A 24,986-nucleotide genomic window follows, 5' to 3' on the forward strand; every position below is an offset into this window, starting at 1 on the left:
CATGTTAAAATATTCATTTACAACACTTTATTATTGCTTATTAAGTGTTTATCGTATTGATAACCGTGAAAGAAATAGAATTCCATTTATTATATTTGCTATCATTAATACTTTATATACATCATCATGGGATATTGTGATGGATTGGTCTTTATTGCAGAGTGGATCCAAGCATAGGTTCTTGAGAGATAATTTGTTTTTCAAGAGACCTATTTACTACTATTGTGCCATGGTAATTGATGTTATTTTAAGATTCCAATGGATCTTTTATGCGTTTTTCACAAGTCAAATACAACAACTGGCGGTTACTAGTTTCTGTGTTGCATTGGCCGAAATTTTGAGAAGATTCATTTGGATATTTTTCAGGATGGAGAATGAGCATTGTACCAATGTTACCTTATTTAGAGCTTCGAGAGACTCTCCGCTTCCATATGCAATTTCAACAAAGGTAGAAAGGTCAATTAGAAGACTTGTCAAATTAAAATATAGTAATCTAGATTCTGCTGAACCTATGCAAGAGAACTTAAGCACGAACAGAGCACACCAAGATGAAGATGAAGCAGATATTGGACTCAGTCGTATTCCAACTTCTAGGCCGAAGGTCTCACCTGGAGAACTTCGTCGTAGATCTACCTTGGGTACTTTCACTAATGCTTTGAATAAGGCACATATCAAGGATTTTCAGAGAAGGAAGACAGTCGTTGGTGTTGAAGATGAAGAAAGTGACGATGATGATGAAGATGAAGAAGAAGAAGAAGAAGATAATGTAACATTTAAATCAGATGAATTGCGAAAGTAATCCAAATTCTTTTGAGTGAATACTTTTATAAGTTCATAGCATGTATTAATAAATTAATAATCAATTTAAGCTGCTAGTGGCAGTTTTGCAATATATGGCTCTTCTAAATAATTGATTTCTTTTTCACTTAGTTTTAGCTTTATTGCTTCAATAGTGTCATCAATTCTTTCTTCTGAATTAATGCCAACAATTGGAGCACACCCTTTGCTTAATACCCAAGCCGAAGAAACGACTGCCATGCTAACATTCCTTTCTTTTGCGACTTTCTCGACCCTATTTATAATTTCCTTATCATTATCAGACAAATCATCCAATCCTAAAGACTTCAAGGTTTTATCGGAAGATGTGTTTCTGTTAAATTGAGATTGAGCGTTGACAGGCCTGGCTAAAAGGCCTCTTGCATTAGGTGACCACGGAATTAGACCTACCCTTCCAAAATCAGACTCATTGCAGAAAGGAATCATTTCTCTTTCTTCCTCACGATAAAGCAAATTGTAATAATTTTGCATACTAATGAATTTGAACCAACCATTTTTGTCAGCGATAAATTGCAATTGGGCAAATTCTGTCGCCTTCATGCTTGAAGCACCAAGATACCTGGTAAGTCCTTGTAAAACCACATCGTTCAAAGCTTTCATAATTTCAGCTTTTGGTGTTTCTCTATCTAACCTGTGAATTTGCAACACATCGATATATGTACCTAATCTTCTCACGGAAGCATTGGCCGCATCAAAAATGTGCTTTCTAGATAATCCTTGCAGATTTATATAATCTCCTTCTGGGAATGACTTATAATTCGACAATTTGAAACCAGGCGTCGCTTCATCCACTGGGAAATACAATTTGGTCAAAATCACGATCCGTTCCCTGGGAATATTATACTTTTTGATAAATTTTCCAAGAAGTTCTTCTGATTTGCCATTGGAATAGACGTCAGCAGTATCGAATGTTCTTAAACCATTATCATAACATTTTTTCAAGATTTTAAATATCTTCTCTTCATCTTCGAGTACCCAATCGGCCCACTTTTTATCACCGTAGGACATGCATCCTACAATAACCTTAGAAACTTTGAGTCCTGATTCACCTAAATTTATAAATTCCATTTGATTTTAATTGAGCTGGAAAAGTTTAAACGTTAGCTTAAATTATACAGTAATCAAATATTATACTCCCAACAGTGTAGCGATGATAAATTTATACATGGGCGATATATGATAATTAGTAATCGAGATACATGCGCATTTATGACGAATATCATTAAGAGCTATACTATCCATTTGCTTCAGCTTACTGTGAAATACTTTAATCTACAAAAAGGGTCAATTGATCGTTGTAAAAGATTACATCGTATTTAAAATATAAAACAGGGAAATATAAACCCTTCGAAAACTAACAGTAAATTTACCCTCATGTAAATTAGTTCTTAGGTCTCTTAACTTCCGATTCTTCTAAACCTTCGATAACATGAGGAACAGGTTCCGTTGGTCTCACATGAGGAGTAGAGATATCAGCATGGAAATCTTTGATAATTGAATCGACATCATCGATGGTCAATTGTCTAACATCACCTAATTTCTTAATCTTGTTGGTGACTTCCTTACATTGTTCATCAGATAAGTGCAAGTTCAATTGATCAACTCTTGACTTGATAGCATTCCAACCGGTTAATCTGTTGGCGAAGTGAATGTATCTAGTCAAACCAAAATCAGCAGGACTTAAAATTTCGTATGTCGAAGGATTAGCCAAGATAGCTTTAGCATGAATACCAGCTTTATGGGTAAATGCACAAAATCCAGTAATAGGATTGTTAAATGGAATATTAACCTGCACTGCTTCGGCAACCAAGTTTTCTAAGTCTCTTAATTTATGCAATTTATATTTGGATAAAACGTAATCTCTGTCAGCTGCTACCATTCTAGCCATCAAACCACCCAAAGGAGTAATACCATTTCTTTCACCAATACCAAGAACAGATACATCTATGAGTCTAGCACCACCTTCCAAAGCAGTGTAGGCATTAGCAATGGCACATCCAGTATCGTTATGGAAATGACATTCAATATCACAGTGAACAACAGATTTCAAGGTTCTAACTAATTCGTAGACTTGTCTTGGGTTAGCGCATCCCACAGTGTCGGCAATACCAACTCTGTTGACACCAATTTTATCAACTGTCTTGTAGATGTTCAACAAATCAACCAAGTCAGATCTAAAAGAATCTTCAGATGAGAATCTGATTTCAATACCCTTGGACTTGACGAATTCAATGACTTCAACGGCGGATTCAGCAATGTAATTCATATCCTTACCGTGAGAAAATTGTCTTAAGAATTGGGATGTACCAATGACAACATCAACACCATCAACACCTGTTTCGACTGCTACTCTTGCATCATCCATATGGCATCTGATGTGGGTTAAGATTTTGGCCTTTAAACCTAATTTACAGATGGCTTCACAATCTTTTCTACTTTGTTCAGAAGCAACTGGGGAGGTCAATTCAATATAATCAACACCAAATTCGTCTAAAGCTTTAGCGATCTCGATTTTTTTTTCAGTTGAAAAGAACGCATTTGCAAACTGTTCACCTTCTCTCAAGGTAGACTCGATTAATTGGAAGTTTGAAACATTGGATAAGAAATCCGCTGGGTTTGGTCCATAAGGATTGGAATTGACTGCTTCATTTGATCTATGTGCGTCTTCGCTAACTTTTTGAAAACCTTCAGGATCTGACATTGTCTTTCTTTAGTGCTATGATTTAAGATATATTCTACCTAACAATTAAATGGAGGAGATAATGAAAAAAAGAGTATAAGGTGAACCTTGAAATAAGCTGAAATTACGATTCTCTAAGAGGTTCGCTGAAAAATTGATAAGATGAGACATATTATATAAGCAAGTTTAAAATTTATACCTATTTGCAATATATCTATTTAACATGAACATTAATTCTAGTCGGAAAATTAGCTTCCAATGGTGGAACTTATGTTCATGGTATGATTATGTACATTATTTTCAAGAGATGACAAATATAATGCATATTCGTAGTCGTCATCACTAATTATTTGAGGCATCACATCGTTATGATGCCTATAATGCGGTTCGTATGGTATATTTGGCAGCACATCACTGCTATCGGTTTCTACCGGAATTAATTCAGGAATAAGGTCATCATAATATTGGTCGTCAATATGGGATATTTCCCAGGGATCAATCGATTCGGGGAACAAATTGAACTTCAGAAATTGGAAGATAGATTCGGATAGCTTGTCATTACTTTTGATTAGCGCTCTATTAACCCTCAAGCAGGGTACTACTCGAGGATCGTAAGATATCAAATCCAAATACTTGTGGAGTGTAGCATGGTACGGGGGTATTTCGGCTTCGTTACCTGCGTAGTATTCGTCGGATGGAGGGAGATCTTCTTGACTTGAGGATTGGGGTATATCATCCTCACTGAAAGATATCCTATCACATGGATGCAATATTCTAGAAGAATTTTGAACTCGTGGTCTTCGTTGACTGGACTCCGGCAGTTCCGTGGCTACATCATTTATAGGACTTCTTAGACGTCTTTGAAACAGCTCTGGGTGGGATACTTGATGATTAGGTGGAAGCTGTTGATGTAAAATATGCCTCAAACGAGATTCAGAGTCCGTCGTACGTAGTTGTATTGGACTTTCTGGTGGAGCGTGTTGTTGTGCAAGATGCTGGTGGCGCCTTTGTCTTGAAGATGTTTCTGGACTATCTCCCAATAAATGTGCTCCATTAGATTGTACTCGATCAGATTGTACTCGATTAGCTTGTGGGTGTCTTAGACGATTATTCCTTGAATGGGGAATTGGAACTAGTTCAGGAACAGGAACGGTTTCTAATATCCATGATTCTTCTCCTTGCGAATCCCGTACTTGCTCATGGTTGTGCTGATGCCTTTGTCTTGAAGTTGCATCTTGTGTAGGCTCGGATGGGTCTTGTTGGCGTTGCCTTGGGTGCTTTTGACGCCTTTGTCTTGGACTCGTTTCTTCAGGCTTAGAAGGTACTTCCAGAGTTTCGAGTAAAGTATGCTGCCGTATAGAATGCTTTTTTTGACGTCTTCGATTTCTATGGATTAGCTCTTCATCTGTACCCTGTCCTCGCTCATCGTTATTTAATCTCAGTTGTTTCGAATTTCCGAAATGTTTATGTGCTGCTTCGCTTGTCAGCTCTTCTTGAGTACGAAATACCGAGCTCACTGCCCCAGGGTAATCCAGGTGGTCTATTTTCGCCAGATGCTGCTTTTTTTGTTTCAGCCGTCTTACAGTAGGCTCTTGAGTAGCCAGGTTCTCCGTTTCTTGCGGTTTTTGTCGGCGTCCACGCTCCATGTTGGCCATCTGAGACCTTCTATGCTTCTGATGTCTCAGATGTGATCTCAGACGAGATCTAGGCCGAATTTCTTGCTGTGTCTCTGGTCTCTCTTCTTTATTCTCTGTAATAAGCACCTCCGCTGATACCGGCAGAAATCCATGTTGTAACTGAGAAGTTTCTCTCTCTCTATTTTGCTCCTTCCGGCGACTTCTCATCTCTTTGTGGTATTTTTTGGCCGCCCTATCAATATCTTTCTGGTCTATTTCGATATTCAAATCATTATATTGTACATTTTCGATACGAGATCTACTTTTAGACATTGCCGCCCGATCAGTTTTTCTAGTAGTATCCTCCGAAACCAACATTCCAGTGTTATATACGCTATCCTCATTCACTTTGGGCTTCACAATACCATTTATTGTATCTTTAAAAGTCATCGTACCTTCTATGTTGGCATAGAAGAATATGGCTGAAAAGTATAAATTCCTAAAATAGAAAACAAATTAATCTTTGCAAGCGATCCTGCATATCTTGATTCCAGCAATCAATGATAGCAGAACAACCATCGTTCATGAATAGGTTAGACTAGCGTAGCAGGATTGACAAGAGGAGCTTTACGCTAGCTCTAGCAGTTGGTTCATCCATTAACAAGCGTAGCAAAATAGAAAATTTATGTCTACAGGCTCAGTAGCAACATTATATATTGAATACCAATACAACACTAACTAAATCAATTCGCTTAATTTGCAATTTGCAATAGAATCAAATCAATTGGCCATGATGATACTTATTATAAAGCATCAAATTGATTGATGGTTTCAATAAAAACTCAGTGAAAAATTTCAAATTTTTGCACTTGGTACCAATGGCAAAATCATGCTTATTTCTTGATGTTGTTGATTTCGTCTTCTAATTTGTTAATACTTTCCTTTTGTTGTTGTAACTTTTCTCTTAAGGCTTTCAATTGTTCGGCTTCATGCTTCTTGACGTAAACATTTTCTTGAGCCTTTTCCCTTTCGGAGAATGCGTCGTTGTTGGCATTTGGAGTATCGTTTCCTAATGCAATTCTGGCGGTGGAGAATTGTCTGACGGATGATTGTAAAGTACGCTTAGCAACTAATTGAGATAACATTGTTGGTTTAATTGATAAAATAACGGTTAAATTGTAGGAAAAAGAACAAGAGTCTACTTGGCCATTAATCGTCCTGGGAGCTCGGGTCATGTCATTGGCCATGTTATGTACAGGAATCACAATTCAGGTTACCATAGTGGAACGATCTAATGGTATGATATGACCGTTTAAAAGTGGGAAATGGTCATAAATGGGGAAACGACACTATTCATGGATATAGGTTATCAGATACAAACAAAAGAAACTAAAAGCTAACTAGAAAAATTGCAAAAAAAATACTTGTAGGTGAACGTAAATTTATTGACTATATACAATTACATGTTTCTGGTAGGAAGGTATCTGGAGTGCTTGTGGACTGTGGACAACAAGCCGCAAGTTCTTGCTCTTTTGATAGCGTTCGATAACTTCTTTTGATTTTTGGCGTTACAACCGGTTATTTCTCTCGGCAAAATCTGGCCAGTTGAGCTCAAGAACCTCGACAAAATCTCTGGCATGGTATATATGTCTAATGGGTCGATGCCGGCTTTTTCGAACGGGTCCATCATTTTTTCGTATGGAATAGTCTGTCTTCTTTCTCTCTTTTCGATGTCCATTTTGTCGTTTGAGAAATCAAATGGGTCATATGTTTCACTCAGATTGAATTTTTTGGTGAATGGCTTTGCAATGTTGATTGGTGGTTGCGTATTCTCTTGTAATGATCTAGCCATACCAACGACCCTACTGATCACTGAGTTGTTGTTGGACGACTCGTTTCCCGCCCATGATTCATTGCTCTTCATCTCTGGTGTAGATGGTAGCGATTTATTATAAAGTCTAGCTGTTGTACCAATAAAACGCACTGGAGTTACCCGAGCGCCGCTAGCAGCTTTCGTCACCCTATTAACCAACATCCTTTCCGTTGATACGTTTCGATATGATCAGTTAAGTGAAAAAAAAAATCGTTCTTTGAAATGATTTTTTGTGTAAGTTTTAATCGTTCAACGAAAAAATGAAAAAGTTCGCTGAACAGGAACTAAGAGACAAGCCTAATACTAATAAATAGTACGGATTACGAGTTTCTTAACTTTTGAATAAGTCTATTAAATTGCTGAAGCGACTCTAATTTAAAAAGCAGTCATATTCAGGCATTTTAATTATCCATATTCGGATATTTTATCTAACAAGACGTCATTTAAAGTTTAGATATTAGTAAGGAAATAGCGTTTCGTTGGCGATTTTAAATTACTATACTATCGAATAGGAAAACATAATACCCTTGATTTTTAGACTAAGATTAAGCGGATTTCAATAGAAGAATAGATCAGCTTCTTACATCTTAAAGTTTAGAACATTCAAATATCAATTAGCAATTAACATTTGCATTTGGGATACATACATAAATCAAAATGAGTGAAAGAGGACCAGATCAATGGTTGGAACAGATCAAGAAATGCATTGCATTATCTGAATCAGATATGAAGCAATTATGTGAATTGGTGAAAGAATTACTCATGGAAGAGTCTAATATTCAGCCAGTTCAAAGTCCTGTGACGGTCTGTGGGGACATCCACGGACAGTTTCACGATTTGCTAGAATTATTTCGTATATCAGGAGGGTTACCTAGGGATGATAATAATGTCAGCTATATATTTTTAGGTGACTATGTCGATAGAGGATATTTTTCCTTGGAAACTTTCACATTACTCATGGTTTTAAAGGTGAAGTATCCACACAGAATAACATTGGTTCGTGGTAACCATGAATCGAGACAAATCACACAAGTTTATGGTTTCTACGAAGAATGTTTAACTAAGTATGGCTCTACAACAGTCTGGAAATACTGCTGCCAAGTATTTGACTTTTTAACATTGGCTGCAATTGTTGATGGTAAAATATTATGTGTCCACGGCGGTTTATCGCCCGAGATTAGAATGCTTGATCAAATCAGAGTTTTGAGTAGAGCCCAAGAAGTTCCGCACGAAGGAGGGTTCTGTGACTTAGTGTGGTCCGACCCTGATAATGTGGATACATGGGCTGTGTCACCTAGAGGAGCTGGGTGGTTGTTTGGCTCTAAAGTCAGCCGTGAATTTAATCATATAAATAATTTAGGTTTGATTGCTAGGGCGCATCAGTTAGTAATGGAAGGATTTCGATATCATTTTAAGGACAAGGACGTGGTTACTGTTTGGTCCGCTCCAAATTACTGTTATAGATGTGGTAACGTAGCTAGTGTGATGCAAGTTGATGAGGATTTGGAGCCAAACTTTAAAATCTTCAGTGCCGTTCAAGATGGTGATTTAACGGCAAAGAATAATCCTAATAAACAACAAAGAAGCGATTATTTCTTATGATGAGTTCATACCTCAATGAATGACCTAAATCTGTGTTGCATTTTGATATCATGGCATCTAATTATGATATGTTATGATATGACACGAGATAATACGTTGCATTACAGATGTGTATATTTTCATATCTCACGACATGATCAATTCAATTTTTAATTTGCTTATCCTTCCCTAGTGTTTGTCATGTTTCACAAATGCTTTTTAATTGACTCTAATGATTATGATGAATGTTAATCGTTCTTTTACCTGATATTTTTCTCTACATATTCAATTACTGTATAGTATCATTACTTTTATTACATAGTATAAAATAAAACCTTTAACTGAAATAAAAACCGCTAAAGAATGGGATCTTAAAAGCTTAGACATAACTATGTGAGTTGATTGGCATCCTTATGATTACATCTGACCTAAATTTTGCGTTTTATTATAATCATCTTACGTATGGTACATGCAGCTATATAAATTAACAAAAGGATCCGAAGAGTCTAGTTTTTACCCTTTCTTCTCTTACGTTTGATACCAATAATATTCTTCACGTTATCAGATAATCCTGATTTATTTTGCGTTGCTTTAGATTCAGGTTGATTCCCATTAGGCGCAGGTTTTGCACCTTTGTTCATATTACCTTTCTTATTAGAACCCTTTCTTGCTTTCTTATCATTCTTTCTAGAGTCTCCCCTGTTATCTTTGCCATCGTCTTTGTCATCTCTTCTTCTCTTTCTATCGAAACTTTTCTTGTCTGTATTAGTTTCTCCACTGTCCTTATTATTACGAGCTTGGAATGTCTTTTCCCTTCTTCTTTTGACAACTTCAGCGTTTTCAACTGCAAATTCTGCAATTAACTTTCTCTTTGCAAGACCTTCTAACTCGGCCAATTTTTTCTCTTCATCTGACATACCTTCTAAAACTTCAGGAATTGTAACTTCATGTGCATTTAACCATCTTAAACCCATCAATGCAGTCTTGTGATCTCTGAACTCGATGAAACCATAACCTCTACTACGTCCAATTTCACCTGAACCTTTAACTTCATTGATAACTTTAGCTTGCTTAACAACACCTAATTTTTTCGTCTTTTTCTTATCTGTTTCGAATTCTCCAATGTCGTGCTTATGTTTAACAGAACGGTTAAGTTCTTCTTTTGATAATGGTTGTCTCTTTTCTTCTTTCACTTCAGTTGCAAATTGAACAACGGCCTTACGACCCAATGCTTTCAAAGCTTTTGAATTCATAGCTCTAGGAATGTTTCTAACAGCTAATCTGGTCAAAGATAAATGCAAAGATGGAGTTTTGTTTAATTGTTGAACTCTTAACTTATAAGATTTTTCTCTCATTTCAAGATCTGTTTTTGATATAAACTGAGCCAACTTAGAATTTTCCGTAATACGACCTTCGTTTAACAAGTATAAGTTACGCTTATCTTTCTCTGCTGGTGCCTTCCCTAACACTTCCTTTCTCTTTTCAACATTTCTCTCAGCCAATTTATGAGCAGATTCTCTATCAACAGCAGATGCAATTGATAAAATACGTCCCTGGTAGACATAAGCTGGGGAAACATCATCTGCGATTAACAATGACGTGGAAGCAACTGAAGGGGCATTATCTAAACAATCAAGATAAGCATCTTCTTTCTTGAACGCAACGAATGCAGAACCTTTAGCTAAACCGCTTTCTCTATCAATAACTGGCAATGCATACTTAACTGGTCCAAACTGAGAGAAATGTTCTTCCAAGGACTCAGCCGTGGCATCATAAGGTATATTACGGACAAAAAGGGAAAATGCTTCTTGTCTGTTACTCTTTTTTCTTGGTTTTTCTTCTTCTTCTTCTTCTTCTTCTTCTTCTTCCTCATCTTCTACAACCTTAGAATCAGGATTATTTAATTCGTCAAACTCTTCTGTTCCATCAGCTTCTTCTTCTTCATCATCTTCATCATCATCCTCTTCGGCATCTGATTCATTATCTTGAGTTGAACTTATATCTTCTTCGTTATCGTTGTCTTCTTCTTCTTCTTCTTCTTCTTCCTCGTCTTCATCTTCCTTGATTTGTTCCCATTTAGATTTTTCAATGGCCAAATCAACAGCAACTTCTCTGTCATCGATCTTCAATCCAACGGAATCCTTTACAGCTTTCTCAGCAGCAGAGTCTTTTTTCATTGTTACAAATGCAAATCCACACATCTGTCCACCTTTCTTCTTTGGAATATAGGCATCGTAAACTGCACCATACTTAGAAAATATCTTCTTCAATTGATCCGGTTTCTTACAAGACCAAGGCAAATTACGGATAATTAATCTAGCTCTTCTTTTTTCAATAGGAGCTACCGCACTTCTTTCTTTACTGGCAGTGACACTGCCACTGTTGCTTGGTCTGTCTTTACGTTCTCTTCTTTTTGCAATATCCACTCTCAATAAACGACCCTTGAATTTGGTCTTTCTAGATTCTACCAATGCTGTCAAAGTATCTTCATCTAAAGTGAATGAAACAAACCCAAATCCTCTTGACTTTTGGTTCTCATCGTTAACAATTACTGCATGCTTCACTGGGACGAATTGTGAAAAAAATTCCTCTAATTCTGTAGATGTGGCTTCAAATGGAATAGAACGGACGAATAATGTTCTTCTATCTAAACTATCATCTAAAACTTGATCCTCTTGTTTCTGAGGGGCTACTACTTCTTCTTCAGACATTATACGATCTTCAAGTATTCCTTCAATTAATACATCTTCTAGTATAGCAGCCTTTAATCTGAAAAACTAAAAAAAAATTTGGTGTATGCAGATCGCTCTTCTCAAGAGTTACCCGCATAGGTGACATATATAGAAGAGTAAACACAAGATCATATAGGATAATACATACATAGGGAATTGCAATAGATAAATCAGGAATGGCTAAGAATGGAAAAGAACGACAGAATGTGTTACCGAATACATATATACCAGTTTTGCCTAAGAAAGTATTGAATAATATACTTGCAAGACTTACTAGACCATCGCTATTGGAACTAATGTCTATATGGCCAAAATTATTGAATACACAACCTCATCTTGATAAGGGCCAAAATAAATATAAACAAAAGGAGTTGAATAAGAAGGTATTACGAGAGGTCAATGAAATCAAACACGCAACTTCGAAATACCCCAAGAGAAAGATTATTGACAAATTGTTATTTGAATATTGGTCGAATGGGTTAAATCTACTCCAGTTATCACAAGTTGATTGCCAATTGCTTGTAGACAGACCAAATGCATATTATTGGATTCTGTCTACAGTGAGAGATATGGATAATAAAGAAGTTCCTGTGCTGTTAAACCCTAAGACCTTCCTTGATCTGTTGGCGAAGGAGTTGAACTTGTTATACATGACGTACATATACGTGTGTCGTCATCCTGTATTCCCATTAATAATAGTAAGAATCCAGGTATTTGACTTGCAGCCAATAAATACCTCCAATAATGTTAACAGACCTCATATTTCTTCTCATAGACCCTATTTTCTAGCTATTCCTATGAACTCTCCTCATATTATACATTCAACTGGAAATGATATAGTAGCTAAAACTGTATTACAGGCAGTCGAGAGAAACATACACCAAAACCCTAGGAATATACTTAGGCTTGAAACTTCATCCAATCAGAAGCCTATAAGATCATTAGAATCAATGCATATATTGCACGGAAACTCGAGATTTGGTAATAGTTTAGGTATTTGGACACCTTATGCAGATGCCACAGTTGATATGTTTCCATTGGGTCCGCTTGAAAATCATAGTCTATTACAGGAGAAAAATAATTCAGAAAACCAAGATGAAGAAGATAATAATGATGACGCAGATATGAAAAAATTGAAGGAGCTTGCTAACTTAAGATTTAAAGGATCTATTAACGGGAAACTAAAGTCAGAAAAGCTATTTGATGATATTATACGACCCGGAAAACTGAAAAAAACGAAGAATCGTATGTATGATAGTAATCTTGATAGCAGCGATGACGACGAAGGTACGACAGGCTTCAAAACTAGTAGAAATGAATTTACATCGGTTGCACCAATACAATACTCAGAATTTTTAATTAAAGACGAAATAAATACGAATGCAAAAGGAGAAAATGTAAATCCGATGGATCAAAATGAGATGGATGATGATAAGTTCAGTCTGATAACTATGAAGTTAACCGGGTTAGACGTGTTTGCTGGCCTACACGAAATTTCTACGAAAACAACAAATAAAAGTGATATGATAATAGATCCTACTACGATTCCATGCTGGCTTACAGGCGAAGAAGGTGCGAGTTGTGGTATTATTAAAGAAGGAAAATTTTCTAAAACTTTATAATTATTCAATAGCCTAATCTTGTAATATAACTTTTGACTACGTTCAAAATATTTTCATGCCCATTACCAAGGCTTATAGCTTTTTCTTTAATGTCCTTTAAAAGGTTAATATCTTTATATTTGAATGCTTCATTAGCAGCCAGAATCAAATCCTCATTCTGTATATGCATATCAACTTTTTCAGTATAGTGAACGTCAGAGCAATTGTTGATGTAGATCGATATTTGATCCTTCGGTCCTTTATATGCCATAAACGTTTCCACAAATGGTTTAAAACCTATAGGAGACTTTAAAACATGTCTGTCACTTTTTGTATCACTTCTATGCGACACGAACTGATATATTTTGTCAAATTCATTGGTCTTTGCGTATACGTCTAGGACTAAATACCAAAACTTCTCCTGAGGAATTTTTAGTTCTTTTACAACTTTTAAGGCAGGCTTTAACTGATGCATCTGTATTAATTTTCTGAGAATTGAATTGACCGATCTCTCTTTAAAAAAATTGACTTGATATGTCTCCGAAAGTCGTTTCTTTAACTCTAAAATCTCTATTTCACGTTGGTATATTTTTGCACTTTTCTTATTAGTAGTCCGACCCGTTAGCTTTGACAATTGTAGCTTGTACGTATCATAATAACTTTCATTTTCTGTTTCATTAGCGCTTGATTTTGTTATGAAAGATTTCAATTCTATAAGTCTGAGGTCCGAAATCTTATCTTCCTGTTTATAAAATCTTTTCAAGGATGATTTATCAAATTTGCCAATACTCTCCACCCAAAAATTTCCTATTAAGTCACCGCTTATAAACAAGAATTCGTTGGATGGGGGTTTATCCTTAAATTCTTTGACAGATGTATCGGTAATTAAACCTTTTTGTTCGTTTTGATTTAAAATTTTGAAAAATTGAGATACCGATAATACATCATGTAGATGTAATAAAAGTAAGCGACACAAATCGTAGTCTCCACTTTGAAATGAGTTGATCAATGCCAACTCAATTTCCTCGAATTTCAAAAATTGATTTATTTTCTTTACTACTGAAGGTGAAAAATTAATCAATAGTTTGCATAAATTGATACGTCCTTCCTCATAAGCAACATTTGATATTTTGTCGACGGTTATATAATTTCTCGAATATTTAGCTGGTCCAATAGCTGATGTTAGCTTCTTAGAAATTATTTCAAAAAGTTCCATATCAGACATGTTTAATTCTTTTCTTATTTTGTAACAACACCAATGTATATATACAAGTTCTTTTAGATTCTGCAACTCAAGTAAATCAATCACTCTTAATGCAAGTAAATGTAAATCTCTCCTCAATAACATTTGGATTAGCTCCTCCCAACCAATATTTACAAGTTCATTGTAAGTTAAGAATATTCCAAGCTCTGGAGATCCTAACTGATTCAAAACTTTAAGATAGTTCAACGTTTTTAGGTATTCATCGGCATTATAAAAATCATCATAATATGTCTTTCCAAATGATACTGCCTTAAGTAATTTTTTTTGCCATGATTGATTGAATTCATTGAGAGATGCCTTTAAACAGTCATTAATTGCTAGGAGAAGGGAGTCATCTGATTTTAAGAGGGATATATTAGTATCTGACTTAGATGAATGTTGAGATAATTTATCAATACAATCAAGTAATATGCTGCTTGGATGAGATGATCCAATTTGATGTAGGTTTATGCTAACCTCAGGTACTCGACTTAAAAACTCAACTTTCTTTTTAGTAATGATTTTTAAGCCATCTGGCTCAGTTTTAAATACTGGAATAGTAAAAGAAAATTCATCCTGATCATTGCTTTTTGAAAACGAATCTAGGTCAAAGTCTTCTTCATCAATAATATCATAAAAAAAGGAAATTGAATTTTGCCCAGGCCCAATTAGCTTCAATTCATCCTTTAGGGAGAGGGCGATAGCATCATTTCCACACCATTCCACTTGGTATGGCAAAGATGAGTCATTAGACGTATCATATTCTAGTAAAACTTGGTCAAATTTATTGTTGATCACAAATATCCTTTCGACTTGCGAATTAAATAATGCAATCAACTGACCATTGGGTGAAGCTGCTAACTGTGTAAAAGGCCCTTCAGTTAACCCATGATCTATAATTTCATAATTACTCAAACTAAAGTCTATATTAATCAGAATAATTGTCTTGTCAAAACTAACAAGAATATTCAAAGACTCATCATTGAAATTCAAGGGATTAATACAATGCATCTTGGAAATTAAAGAGCTTGCAAATGGAATTTGGTAGTTTGTGAACGTATCTAAGTTTGTGATTATGAACCTATTTGTCAACTTCAAAACTAGGAAGTTTCCCCAAATTTTGACTTCGTGGACTTGAAACACTTCCTCCTGCTGGTTATTTTCTAAATCAGTTATAAATTGCAGTTGAGGAGCAAAATTGCCTCCATTATCAGCGCTTACGTTTCCATTCTGTTCATTTAACGGGTTGTGTATGCTTGTATCATCGAGAAATACTAGATCTTTGGTATACGAATGTTCAGTAAAATTACCTTTGAAATCTTGATAATATCTAAACTTCTGACTGTTCAAAATGACACATAATTCTTCGTTTCTAAATACATAATCCACTATATGTTCTATAGCAGTACTGTTAAAAATAACAGACCATATTTTATTTCCACTAAGCGAATATATGTCTATGACGTTTGGATGGGGAACGAACTTCGATGCCAATGCAATTAGTGTCGTGTTTGTCGATATTGCTATCCTATAATTGGAATATATATTTTCAATTGACCAATTTAAAGTATCGTAACATGGTCGGAGACAATAGTAGACGTCTTGAAGCTTTTGCCATCCAAGTCTAGGATTGGCTAGCATATTTTCAGTACAAGCTTTTGTATATTAGAAGTATATAGTTGTGCCTTAACTTGCACCAAATCCTTAAGTATTGATATACACGTGATATTTACTTTAAAATCATTTTATAAATTATCACCCATACATTCCATTCTATTGATATTATATTAACTAGCTAGATATTATTGTGATGTCAAACGATTTAGAAGCTGATTCATCGTACGTCACTTTAGTATCAGCCGATAACTTTAAGTTTGTTGTGCTTAAGGAAGTTGCGCTGATTTCGTCTGTATTGAGAAGCACACAAGGGTTTGAAGAAGGTAAAACAGGAAAGATTAATCTAGACATGGATGGAGATATATTAGAATGCGTGGTAGAGTATCTATATTACCATTATAAGTACAGAGACCAAGCTGAATCGGGGAATATTCCAGAATTCAACATTCCTACCCACCTTGCATTAGAATTATTAGTAAAAGCTGATTTTTTGGACATTTAAACAATTTACTATGAACTTATCACTTTTACCGGATAATTGATGGATTCGAGTAGACCTAAGACCTAAAAATAATCGGCGTTGATGGGTGTATCTACTTCATAATTTGGAATACTATTTATTCTAACATGAATGGATTAATTTTATTTTATTCATAATAGGAATTATATTGCAAAATGATCCCATACTTAGCGTTTCAACGACAGTACCATACATAGAAATGTATATAGAAATGAAGCACATTAAAACCATAAAATTGATTAAAGGACTTGAACTATTCTTACATACCTGTATATAAACTAATTGATAAGCTCTAAGAACCCGATATGAAGCTACCCCGTTAGAATTAGAAATAATCTTCTATATAATTGCATATATCATACAAATTCTGTCTAAATTGCTGAATAGGTTAATGAGTACATTTTTACTAGATAATCTATCGTCAGAGATAGGTTTATTTACGGATAGTGGGAAGGGAAGCTTGGATGGCCTTTTAGGGGTGTGTGATAATTTCTTGAATGAATTGAAACTGACAAAACTGGCCTTAGAAGAGCAATTGGCTGAAGAGGAACAAGGAATAGAACACGAAAATAGAGTCGATCCATTTGAAAGCTTACAGAAGTCATCAGAAAAGTGGTATAATAAGTCTATTGTTCATCTTAAGACTTACAATGCTAGTATTAATAAGTTTCAGAAGAATATTCTTAACAACAGTAAATTTAACGTAGATTTGGATGAAGCTTATACATACCCCCTTAATTTGAATAATTTTCCCGTTAAATATAATCAACATGAATTGACGGAACCTCCTACAAACACAAGTCTCGATATTACAAATGATATAAGGGCTATTAAACTAGAGAACCACGGTGAATTAATTAAAGCAATTATCATACATTTATTGAAGATTGGACAATGTGACCTAGTAAAAGATATGATCAAGGAAATCGATCCAGAGGGTGCTTTGATGGTTGATGAAACGCTCCTTGAAAAGTTCAAGCTTTTGAATGAGATTGTTGACGATATCGTCGTAAGGCACGATTTATCTAAGGTATTGAATTGGTTCAAAGATAAATATAATTCTGAAAAGACCGGGTCTTATGGGGTAGGAAATATTTCCCAACCGGTTAGGCTATCTCATCATGACGAAATAGAATTTAAATTTCATATGCTTCAATTTACCATACTTCTTAACGAAGATCAAACAAAGCCTTCATTTGATCCAGACAGAGTTTTGGAAGCTTACCTTTATGCTAAGGAGAATTTTTCTAAGTTTTTCAAAGATTATCTTCACGAAATCTCTCCGCTTATGACATTACTTTTATTTAAAACTACGCAATATGAAGAGAATTCTCAACAATACATGACAAATATGCTTTCTGAATTCATTAGCAAAATGAAACAATCTTTTAATGCTGACCAAAATAATAGAACAGGGCAATATAAACAATCTCAGTTTATAGGAGAGATATTAGCCAGCTTTGAGAATATTCACGGCAATCAGTCTATTTTTGTTAATCTTTCAAATGAGTTCATATCTGATTATTGTAAAGATTTGAACTTATCAAATGACTCCTCAATATTCCAAAGTGTTCTTGCTGGATTTATCAACTTGCCTAGCTTTTACAAGTACAATAAAATTCAAATGAAGTTGAATAAGGTCTCGAAAGCCTCTCAATCTATCGCCACTTTACCAACCGCTGAAAATGATACCACTAGAAATAATAGCGCAAGCTACTCAATTTCAAACAACAATGCTACAATTGTTAATTTTGAAGCCAGCTACCATTATGACTTACCATTTCAATTACCTGATTCGAATAAATTTCTATTTAATTACCATCCTATTTTTATTTGTCCTGTGTCCAAGGAGCAATTGATTCCAATAACTTTAGATGATGAATTTCAACTTGAACAAGAACATATAGCAAAGAAGAAGAAAATGACACAGGCTAATGCTGATATATTGAGTTTTATGCAAAACCCTGTAGTGGTTTTGAAATTTTGCCAGCACTTAGCTCTAAGGGATAGTGTGTGGCAACTATCAAAGAAGGGCTCTGAAATTTTCAAATGTCACTACTGTTATAAGAAGCATAAGTTTTCAGATGTTAGTGATGCTTATTTCATCGATTTATGATATTGAATCCTATCATAAAGTAGGATTCAATATATGAAGTATATAGATTAATGCACGTGACGACTTTTTTTTTCATAGTTTACCATCATCGGAACAGAGATGGAAGAAATGAAGTTGAACTTGATAAAGCATTAGATTAAATAGCAAAGTAATGGTCAAACATACGAAATCAAAAAATGATTTTGATGCTGAGTTGTTACTCCCTGAAACTTCAAAACTAGGAGATCCATGGGTGCCTGTGTATCAAACAGCAGTTGATTTTGAAGCTCATCACTTCGAAGTTGCGATGTCAAACTTGATAAAACAACCTAACATAAACTCAACCGTGATCATGAGGGCAGATATATTGAAAGAAAATGTATTTGATGTTGAGAATGGAGACTCTACGTTTGTCAGTAAATTAATTAATAAAATACCAGAATTTCCATCAGAAAATCCAGAAGACGTTATTCTACACAGATACCTCGATGACGTCAACTTAAGAACAATTTCATTGAATAATAGCGAATTAAGACTAAATACAAAATGTGAAGTAGTTAGAAGAATTATACCCAGAAATCCATTCAAAGATCACATAATAAATCAAACATGCTTGGTTTTATCTAGCACAAATGCCAATCCCGAGAGTCAGGAAAAAGCATCGGATGATTCTGTTCTAGTAGTATACATTCCACATATAAATTCAAGTGACGAAATACCTTTTTATTTACCTCCTGTTTATGGGGTGGGGATACTATATCATAATTCTACCTTATCTATTCAATACTTACCATTTGATTATCAGAATTATAAGTCTTCACCTGAGATACAACTATCTATAAGAAATTTAGATGTGACTGAAAGGCCTATAAGAATTGCCCTAAGATTATTACAAACATCTAGTAAGCATTCTCTCGGGGCAAAGACTGGTTATGAGAAGAGAGTAAATCATGATTTAGTTGTTCCAAAGATAGCATTCCAAAATAGATATATAACTTTGAAGAAAAAATATTCTTCTAATTTAGTAAATCTGTGGTGTGAAAGTACTGATCCAAAAAAACATGTGTTTGAGGACCTTGCCATTGCTGCATTTTTAATTGAGCTTTGGACGGTAAAATATAAGTCAAAGGAAGATTTTGAATTTAGAGACTTAGGTTGTGGCAATGGATTATTGGTTTATATCTTGAACATGGAAGGTTACAAGGGTAAAGGAATAGACGCTCGCTCAAGAAAGTCTTGGAACACTTATCCTGAAAACGTTCAAAATAACCTATCCGAACAAATTATCATTCCGAGTGTATTATTGAAGCCACACCCTGCATTATCGAGGTTAATTCCAAATGTTACCGACAACTTTAGGTATTTCCAAGCCCCTCAGTTGCCACCAAAGAGCAGTTGCAAATGCAAAGAGGAAAATGTTTCTACCGAAGACAAATCAAGTGCTAAATCAGATTCCCCATTAATGACATACTCGTCTTCCAGTTTATTAGAATCGTCCCAAGTCTGTACGACAGAAGAATTTCCTGAAAACACATTTATAATCGGAAATCATTCAGATGAATTAACATGCTGGATACCTCTATTAGGCTACCCATTTATGGTAATTCCATGTTGTTCGCATGCATTGTCTGGTGCAAAAGTCAGATATTCGCCACGGAAACAACAGAAATCAAACCAACTGCAAAATGTATCTACCTACGGAGCACTTGTAGACCACACTGAAGACTTGGCAAAGCAAATGGGTTGGATAGTCGAAAAAGAAATGCTTAGAATTCCAAGTACAAGAAATGCTGCGATTATTGCAACAAAGAAACAGCCTCATTGTATTGACGAAAACGATGAGATCGCTCAAACTAGAGTCCTTGATATTTTGGCATTAGAAGGTGGCGCAGAAGGATGGGTCGAAAACTCTATAAACCTAATGAAGAAGGCACCTAGAAATCATTAATACTAGCATATCTGTAGTAATGTTCTATGTACTTTATTTAATCCTGTATATAGAGATTCAATATCATAGAATGAATTTTTCAACTACGCCCTTTTCCTTCCATTATAAATATTACCAGCTTTATATAATTTTAGCGTAATCCTTATTGGAAGTTAATTGGCATTTTACAACGTAATAAGATGACTGGATCCTCTTCTCAGTAAGTAGTTTTTTTGATTATTAAGAATTTGATGATTTGCGATGTTGTCTTTAATCCCTTGATGGTAATTCATAATGTAACACGTCTGAGCAAAATGTAACTAACTAAAATAGATTTCAACAGCTTGAAAAACTAGGTGAAGGAACATATGCTACTGTTTATAAAGGTAGAAATCGTACTACTGGACAGCTCGTGGCATTGAAGGAAATCAATTTAGACTCCGAAGAAGGTACACCATCTACGGCTATAAGAGAGATTTCGTTAATGAAGGAATTGGACCATGAAAATATTGTGACTCTATACGATGTTATTCACACAGAAAACAAGCTTACTTTGGTATTTGAGTTCATGGATAAGGACTTGAAAAAGTACATGGAAGCACATGGTAACCAGGGAGCGTTGGATTTGAAAATTGTCAAGTCATTTATTTTCCAGTTATTAAAGGGAATAATGTTCTGCCACGATAATAGAGTATTGCACCGTGATTTAAAGCCCCAGAACTTATTGATTAATAATAAGGGAGAATTAAAGTTAGGTGATTTTGGACTTGCAAGGGCTTTTGGGATTCCTTTCAACACATTCTCCAATGAAGTCGTGACATTATGGTATAGGGCCCCAGATGTGTTGTTGGGATCGAGAGCTTATACTGCGTCAATTGATATTTGGTCAGCCGGTTGTATATTTGCAGAGATGTGTACAGGTAAGCCATTATTCCCAGGTACTTCAAATGATGACCAATTGATTAAAATATTCAGATTAATGGGTACCCCTAATGAAAGAACGTGGCCAGGTGTTTCGTCGTATGCCAACTTCAAGAATAATTGGCAAATATTTGTTCCACAAGACTTGAGATTGTTAATTCCAAACTTAGATTCAATGGGACTAAACTTATTAAGTAGTTTGTTGCAAATGAGACCAGATGCAAGAATCACAGCAAGACAAGCGTTGCAGCACCCATGGTTCCATGAAATTTCAAACCCAAATCCGTTAATGCAACATTTGGCAGACCCGTACCAGCAACAGCAGCAACAAGCCCAACAGGTGCAACAACTGCAACAGGTGGATCCTCAGACATATCGATAGAATATATTCATGTAAATTACACTTCACTTCATCTTTTTTATACTTTTTATATAATTTCCCTATATGTAACATATATTTATATCTATATCTATGTTTATGTATGCATTAATGCTAAGATTTCGTTACTTGGTTTTCCGGCAAACCTCATAATCATGTCAAAATATTTGTGATTTTTAGTACTCACAATATAACACCATATGTTAGAATCATCCAGTCCATTTCGTTGATCTACTTTAAAATATAATTCTAGTAGCCGATTTGTTATCGTATAATACTGTTGTTCGTTTTGTGGTTTACATCCTGTTATAGCTTCGAACCCTTCAATTATTGCTGAGGCTGGTATAACAGATTTTGAAAATTCAAGTAATATGTCCAATGAATCACGCCATTTTTCCATCTCCCAGTCACTTTTATCAAATGATTGTATTGTATTTATGAATAGCTTATCGATATCTTCCACAACAAACCCAAAATGACACATTTTTGACATCAATATCAATCGTCTCTGAGAGACTCCATCATAAAATTTACTTGGAAACTTAGGTGACTTTGTGTGTGTTGCATAAGAATACTTATTCGCGTTTGAATTCTCTTGGTTATCTTCTAATGAGTCTTGAGGAACAATGTCTGAGTTCGTATTAAATAGTTGGTCTGCCATTCTTGCCATGTTGTCACATTCGTCCTCTGATTCAGGAATATTGACGTTTAAACGTTTACATTCTTTCATGAGTGCTTTATCGTGTTCTTTTATGAACTTAGGCCTTTCTTTTATTTCTTCCAAAATAACTTCATATTCTAAAGCATGCGATTTCGTGAAGTCAAATAAGTCAAGAAAGTCTGATGAGATAAATTTATAATTGAACAAATCTGCAGACAACACGGACAGTATCTCTTCAAATGCATTTATTCCTTCTTTTAGCTTACGGAGATTTTCATTCTCATTATCGGGTATTTTACCATCGTAATATTGAATTTTCTTTTTAACTTTTGGAATATTAATGTTTTGATTCAAATCAAATGAGAAATGAATGTCGACTATATCTAATAGAATTCTTTTTCCAGGCCAATAAGTATCATATTCTGGGTTACGATTAAACGACAAGATCTTATTAAAGTATTTATTCGTAATTGGTAAGTTGTTGTCTTTCAAGCCAGTTAAGACAAATATTCTATACAATATTTCATGTGGCAACTTTTCTAAAATTGATTTTCTAGGTGGAATATATTGCAAAACTTTAGCATGATGTATTTTTTTGATCTTACGTTTCTTTAGCGACCTTCCTGGTTCTATAAAGCCCATTCCAATGTGATGTTCATAGTCCGATAGAGAGAATAAAAATTTATTTTTCTTAGATAGCGATGCGACTTTGTTTTATCTAATCTACAACTACAGATTGAAATAATTAATAAATAGGCATATATGTATACGTCTTAACTGTATGAATAAAAGGAACTAAATTAAATAATAATAATAATAAATATAATTAATCGTGACTAAATATTTACTTACCAGCAGCTTTTTCTTTGAACTGGTCTTCAGTAACACCAGCACCCATAGCAGCAGTAGAAGAAACACCACCAGTGACCATCTTTAATAAACCATCAATGTATTCGGCACCAGACCATTTTTGATGTTTAACGACTTCGACACCCTTTTCAATTTCTGGAGCTTGGACAGTTTGACCGTAAGCTCTCATTCCGATTTGAGAGTATTGGTTAGCGAAATCATCGACAGCCAAAGCAGTAGTATGTAAACCGGCTAAGGTGATGAATTGCCAGACGTAACCCAATTCACTTAATCTCTTGATGTAAGTTTCTTGTTCATGAGGTGGCATAGCTCTGTTCCAGTTGAAAGATGGAGACAAGTTGTAAGCTAACCATTGGTCAGGCCATTTGGCCTTAACACCTTCGGCGAATTCCTTGGCTTGCTTGAAGTCTGGTAATGCGGATTCCATCCAAATCATATCAGCGTATGGAGCAAATGCTTGACCTCTCATAACAGCACATTGAGTACCACCTTGGTATCTGTAGTAACCTTCTCTAGCTCTTGCAACATCCCAGTCAAAGAAGACATCCTTACCTAAGATTTCTCTAGCAAGCTTTCTAGCTTCCTTGTTAGAAGTAGCAGATAATGGATTAACCTTATCGGTAAATTTCTTGATTAAAGCTTCCTTGTTGGAGAAGTTACCCTTCTTGATTTCATCAATGACGGCTTCGTGGAACAATTTCAAACCAGCCTTCTTGGTCCATTCGGATTCAATAGCAGCTAATTTATCACCGTAGATACCGTTAGCTTCAGCTTCGGCCATCAAAGAGGCTAAATCTGGAGAGTCTGGGTTTGTAGCACCAAGGACGAAGTAGTGGTCTCTGTGGTCAATAGTAGAAGTAAGTAAAGTGGCAGCTTCAGAATCAGTTCTGGCAACACATAATAAGTCAGAACCCAAGATATCAGCAGAAGCTCTGATGGCTACTAAACGGTTAATGTGTTCTTGGACTGGAACTAAAACCTTACCGGCCATATGTCCACATTTCTTGGTACCTGGAGCTTGATCTTCAATATGGATACCAGCAGCACCTCTTTCGACAAACATCTTGGTCAACTTAAGAATGGCAGTGATACCACCGTGACCAGTGTCAGCATCAGCAATGATAGGTCTTAAGAAATCGATGTATGGGGTCTTGGCACGTTCTTCCTTAGAAAGGCCCAATCTTTCTTCTCTTTGCTTTCTGTCGTGGAATAATTGCGCGAACCACAAGTGTTCAACCTTGTTTGGAACAGTATCCATAGGGTAATCGGCTAAATCTGGAGATGGTTCGTTAGAAGTAGAAGCAGTGGAAGAACATTGCCATCCAGAAACGTAAATGGAGTCCAAGTATTTGGCCATTTGAGTGACATGCACTGGGTCCAAGGCACCAAATGTGAATGAAGCAGACTTGTTCTTGTCGTGTTCTTGTAACAACTTGTATAACTTCTTAGCTTGGTTAGAAGATGGGTAGTCGATCTTTAAACTACTTCTCTTCTTAGCGATATCTTCAGCTTGGTAGATTCTCTTGGTCTTAGCCCAACGAGGTTCTTTCCACCATTGCTGGATCTCTTTAACTTGGTCTTGGAAGAACTTTTCTTCTTCGTTAACGTCTATTTTAGTGTATGGCATAATGATATTTGTGTATTGTAACTCTTATATTACTTTAGACTGAATATCTGAATAATAGCTTGCTAAAATCTGGAAAAGAGGTGGAATTATTCTGCTATTTAAATTCCCATTTTTCACCTACCCCAGACTTTCCTTTCTTCCGTTTACCCTTAAAGGGACAAGTCGTGGGATACTCAAATGCACCAATCCCTCGGATAGATGGAAAC

The 24,986-nt window shown here is 35.4% G+C and overlaps 16 protein-coding genes across 16 annotated transcripts; 7 read left to right on the forward strand and 9 right to left on the reverse strand.

Moving 5' to 3' along the window:
* Window positions 1–139: 139 nt before the first annotated feature.
* On the forward strand, window positions 140–799 carry AC631_01220 (uncharacterized protein; the record flags this gene model as incomplete). The annotated part of the gene is made up of 1 exon (XM_015610050.1): window positions 140–799. The coding sequence occupies one exon, from the start codon at window positions 140–142 to the stop codon at window positions 797–799; it is 660 nt and encodes a 219-aa protein (XP_015469067.1).
* Window positions 800–864: 65 nt separating this feature from the next.
* Window positions 865–1,905, reverse strand: LPG20 (aldo-keto reductase superfamily protein; the record flags this gene model as incomplete). Its single annotated transcript, XM_015610051.1, has 1 exon — window positions 865–1,905. The coding sequence occupies one exon, from the start codon at window positions 1,903–1,905 to the stop codon at window positions 865–867; it is 1,041 nt and encodes a 346-aa protein (XP_015469068.1).
* Window positions 1,906–2,218: 313 nt separating this feature from the next.
* Window positions 2,219–3,538, reverse strand: AC631_01222 (homocitrate synthase; the record flags this gene model as incomplete). Its single annotated transcript, XM_015610052.1, has 1 exon — window positions 2,219–3,538. One exon carries the CDS (start codon window positions 3,536–3,538, stop codon window positions 2,219–2,221), a length of 1,320 nt encoding a protein of 439 aa, XP_015469069.1.
* A 227-nt stretch (window positions 3,539–3,765) lies between these two features.
* AC631_01223 (uncharacterized protein) lies at window positions 3,766–5,583 on the reverse strand (the record flags this gene model as incomplete). The annotated part of the gene is made up of 1 exon (XM_015610053.1): window positions 3,766–5,583. One exon carries the CDS (start codon window positions 5,581–5,583, stop codon window positions 3,766–3,768), a length of 1,818 nt encoding a protein of 605 aa, XP_015469070.1.
* Window positions 5,584–6,026: 443 nt separating this feature from the next.
* Window positions 6,027–6,278, reverse strand: AC631_01224 (uncharacterized protein; the record flags this gene model as incomplete). Its single annotated transcript, XM_015610054.1, has 1 exon — window positions 6,027–6,278. One exon carries the CDS (start codon window positions 6,276–6,278, stop codon window positions 6,027–6,029), a length of 252 nt encoding a protein of 83 aa, XP_015469071.1.
* Window positions 6,279–6,592: 314 nt separating this feature from the next.
* AC631_01225 (mitochondrial 37S ribosomal protein bS18m) lies at window positions 6,593–7,168 on the reverse strand (the record flags this gene model as incomplete). Its single annotated transcript, XM_015610055.1, has 1 exon — window positions 6,593–7,168. The coding sequence occupies one exon, from the start codon at window positions 7,166–7,168 to the stop codon at window positions 6,593–6,595; it is 576 nt and encodes a 191-aa protein (XP_015469072.1).
* A 495-nt stretch (window positions 7,169–7,663) lies between these two features.
* SIT4 (type 2A-related serine/threonine-protein phosphatase) lies at window positions 7,664–8,608 on the forward strand (the record flags this gene model as incomplete). The annotated part of the gene is made up of 1 exon (XM_015610056.1): window positions 7,664–8,608. One exon carries the CDS (start codon window positions 7,664–7,666, stop codon window positions 8,606–8,608), a length of 945 nt encoding a protein of 314 aa, XP_015469073.1.
* Window positions 8,609–9,093: 485 nt separating this feature from the next.
* Window positions 9,094–11,298, reverse strand: NOP4 (mRNA-binding ribosome biosynthesis protein; the record flags this gene model as incomplete). The annotated part of the gene is made up of 1 exon (XM_015610057.1): window positions 9,094–11,298. One exon carries the CDS (start codon window positions 11,296–11,298, stop codon window positions 9,094–9,096), a length of 2,205 nt encoding a protein of 734 aa, XP_015469074.1.
* A 197-nt stretch (window positions 11,299–11,495) lies between these two features.
* CHL4 (Chl4p) lies at window positions 11,496–12,941 on the forward strand (the record flags this gene model as incomplete). Its single annotated transcript, XM_015610058.1, has 1 exon — window positions 11,496–12,941. The coding sequence occupies one exon, from the start codon at window positions 11,496–11,498 to the stop codon at window positions 12,939–12,941; it is 1,446 nt and encodes a 481-aa protein (XP_015469075.1).
* Window positions 12,942–12,945: 4 nt separating this feature from the next.
* VPS16 (tethering complex subunit) lies at window positions 12,946–15,804 on the reverse strand (the record flags this gene model as incomplete). Its single annotated transcript, XM_015610059.1, has 1 exon — window positions 12,946–15,804. One exon carries the CDS (start codon window positions 15,802–15,804, stop codon window positions 12,946–12,948), a length of 2,859 nt encoding a protein of 952 aa, XP_015469076.1.
* Window positions 15,805–15,973: 169 nt separating this feature from the next.
* ELC1 (elongin C) lies at window positions 15,974–16,282 on the forward strand (the record flags this gene model as incomplete). The annotated part of the gene is made up of 1 exon (XM_015610060.1): window positions 15,974–16,282. The coding sequence occupies one exon, from the start codon at window positions 15,974–15,976 to the stop codon at window positions 16,280–16,282; it is 309 nt and encodes a 102-aa protein (XP_015469077.1).
* A 409-nt stretch (window positions 16,283–16,691) lies between these two features.
* On the forward strand, window positions 16,692–18,416 carry AC631_01231 (ubiquitin-protein ligase; the record flags this gene model as incomplete). Its single annotated transcript, XM_015610061.1, has 1 exon — window positions 16,692–18,416. The coding sequence occupies one exon, from the start codon at window positions 16,692–16,694 to the stop codon at window positions 18,414–18,416; it is 1,725 nt and encodes a 574-aa protein (XP_015469078.1).
* A 151-nt stretch (window positions 18,417–18,567) lies between these two features.
* On the forward strand, window positions 18,568–20,343 carry AC631_01232 (tRNA (uracil) methyltransferase; the record flags this gene model as incomplete). The annotated part of the gene is made up of 1 exon (XM_015610062.1): window positions 18,568–20,343. One exon carries the CDS (start codon window positions 18,568–18,570, stop codon window positions 20,341–20,343), a length of 1,776 nt encoding a protein of 591 aa, XP_015469079.1.
* Window positions 20,344–20,806: 463 nt separating this feature from the next.
* On the forward strand, window positions 20,807–21,625 carry PHO85 (cyclin-dependent serine/threonine-protein kinase; the record flags this gene model as incomplete). The annotated part of the gene is made up of 1 exon (XM_015610063.1): window positions 20,807–21,625. The coding sequence occupies one exon, from the start codon at window positions 20,807–20,809 to the stop codon at window positions 21,623–21,625; it is 819 nt and encodes a 272-aa protein (XP_015469080.1).
* A 94-nt stretch (window positions 21,626–21,719) lies between these two features.
* AC631_01234 (uncharacterized protein) lies at window positions 21,720–22,925 on the reverse strand (the record flags this gene model as incomplete). The annotated part of the gene is made up of 1 exon (XM_015610064.1): window positions 21,720–22,925. The coding sequence occupies one exon, from the start codon at window positions 22,923–22,925 to the stop codon at window positions 21,720–21,722; it is 1,206 nt and encodes a 401-aa protein (XP_015469081.1).
* A 202-nt stretch (window positions 22,926–23,127) lies between these two features.
* ICL1 (isocitrate lyase 1) lies at window positions 23,128–24,780 on the reverse strand (the record flags this gene model as incomplete). The annotated part of the gene is made up of 1 exon (XM_015610065.1): window positions 23,128–24,780. One exon carries the CDS (start codon window positions 24,778–24,780, stop codon window positions 23,128–23,130), a length of 1,653 nt encoding a protein of 550 aa, XP_015469082.1.
* Window positions 24,781–24,986: the final 206 nt, after the last annotated feature.

The sequence above is a fragment of the Debaryomyces fabryi genome (genome assembly GCF_001447935.2).
Source record: "Debaryomyces fabryi strain CBS 789 chromosome Unknown contig00016, whole genome shotgun sequence".
Lineage (NCBI taxonomy): Eukaryota > Fungi > Ascomycota > Pichiomycetes > Serinales > Debaryomycetaceae > Debaryomyces > Debaryomyces fabryi.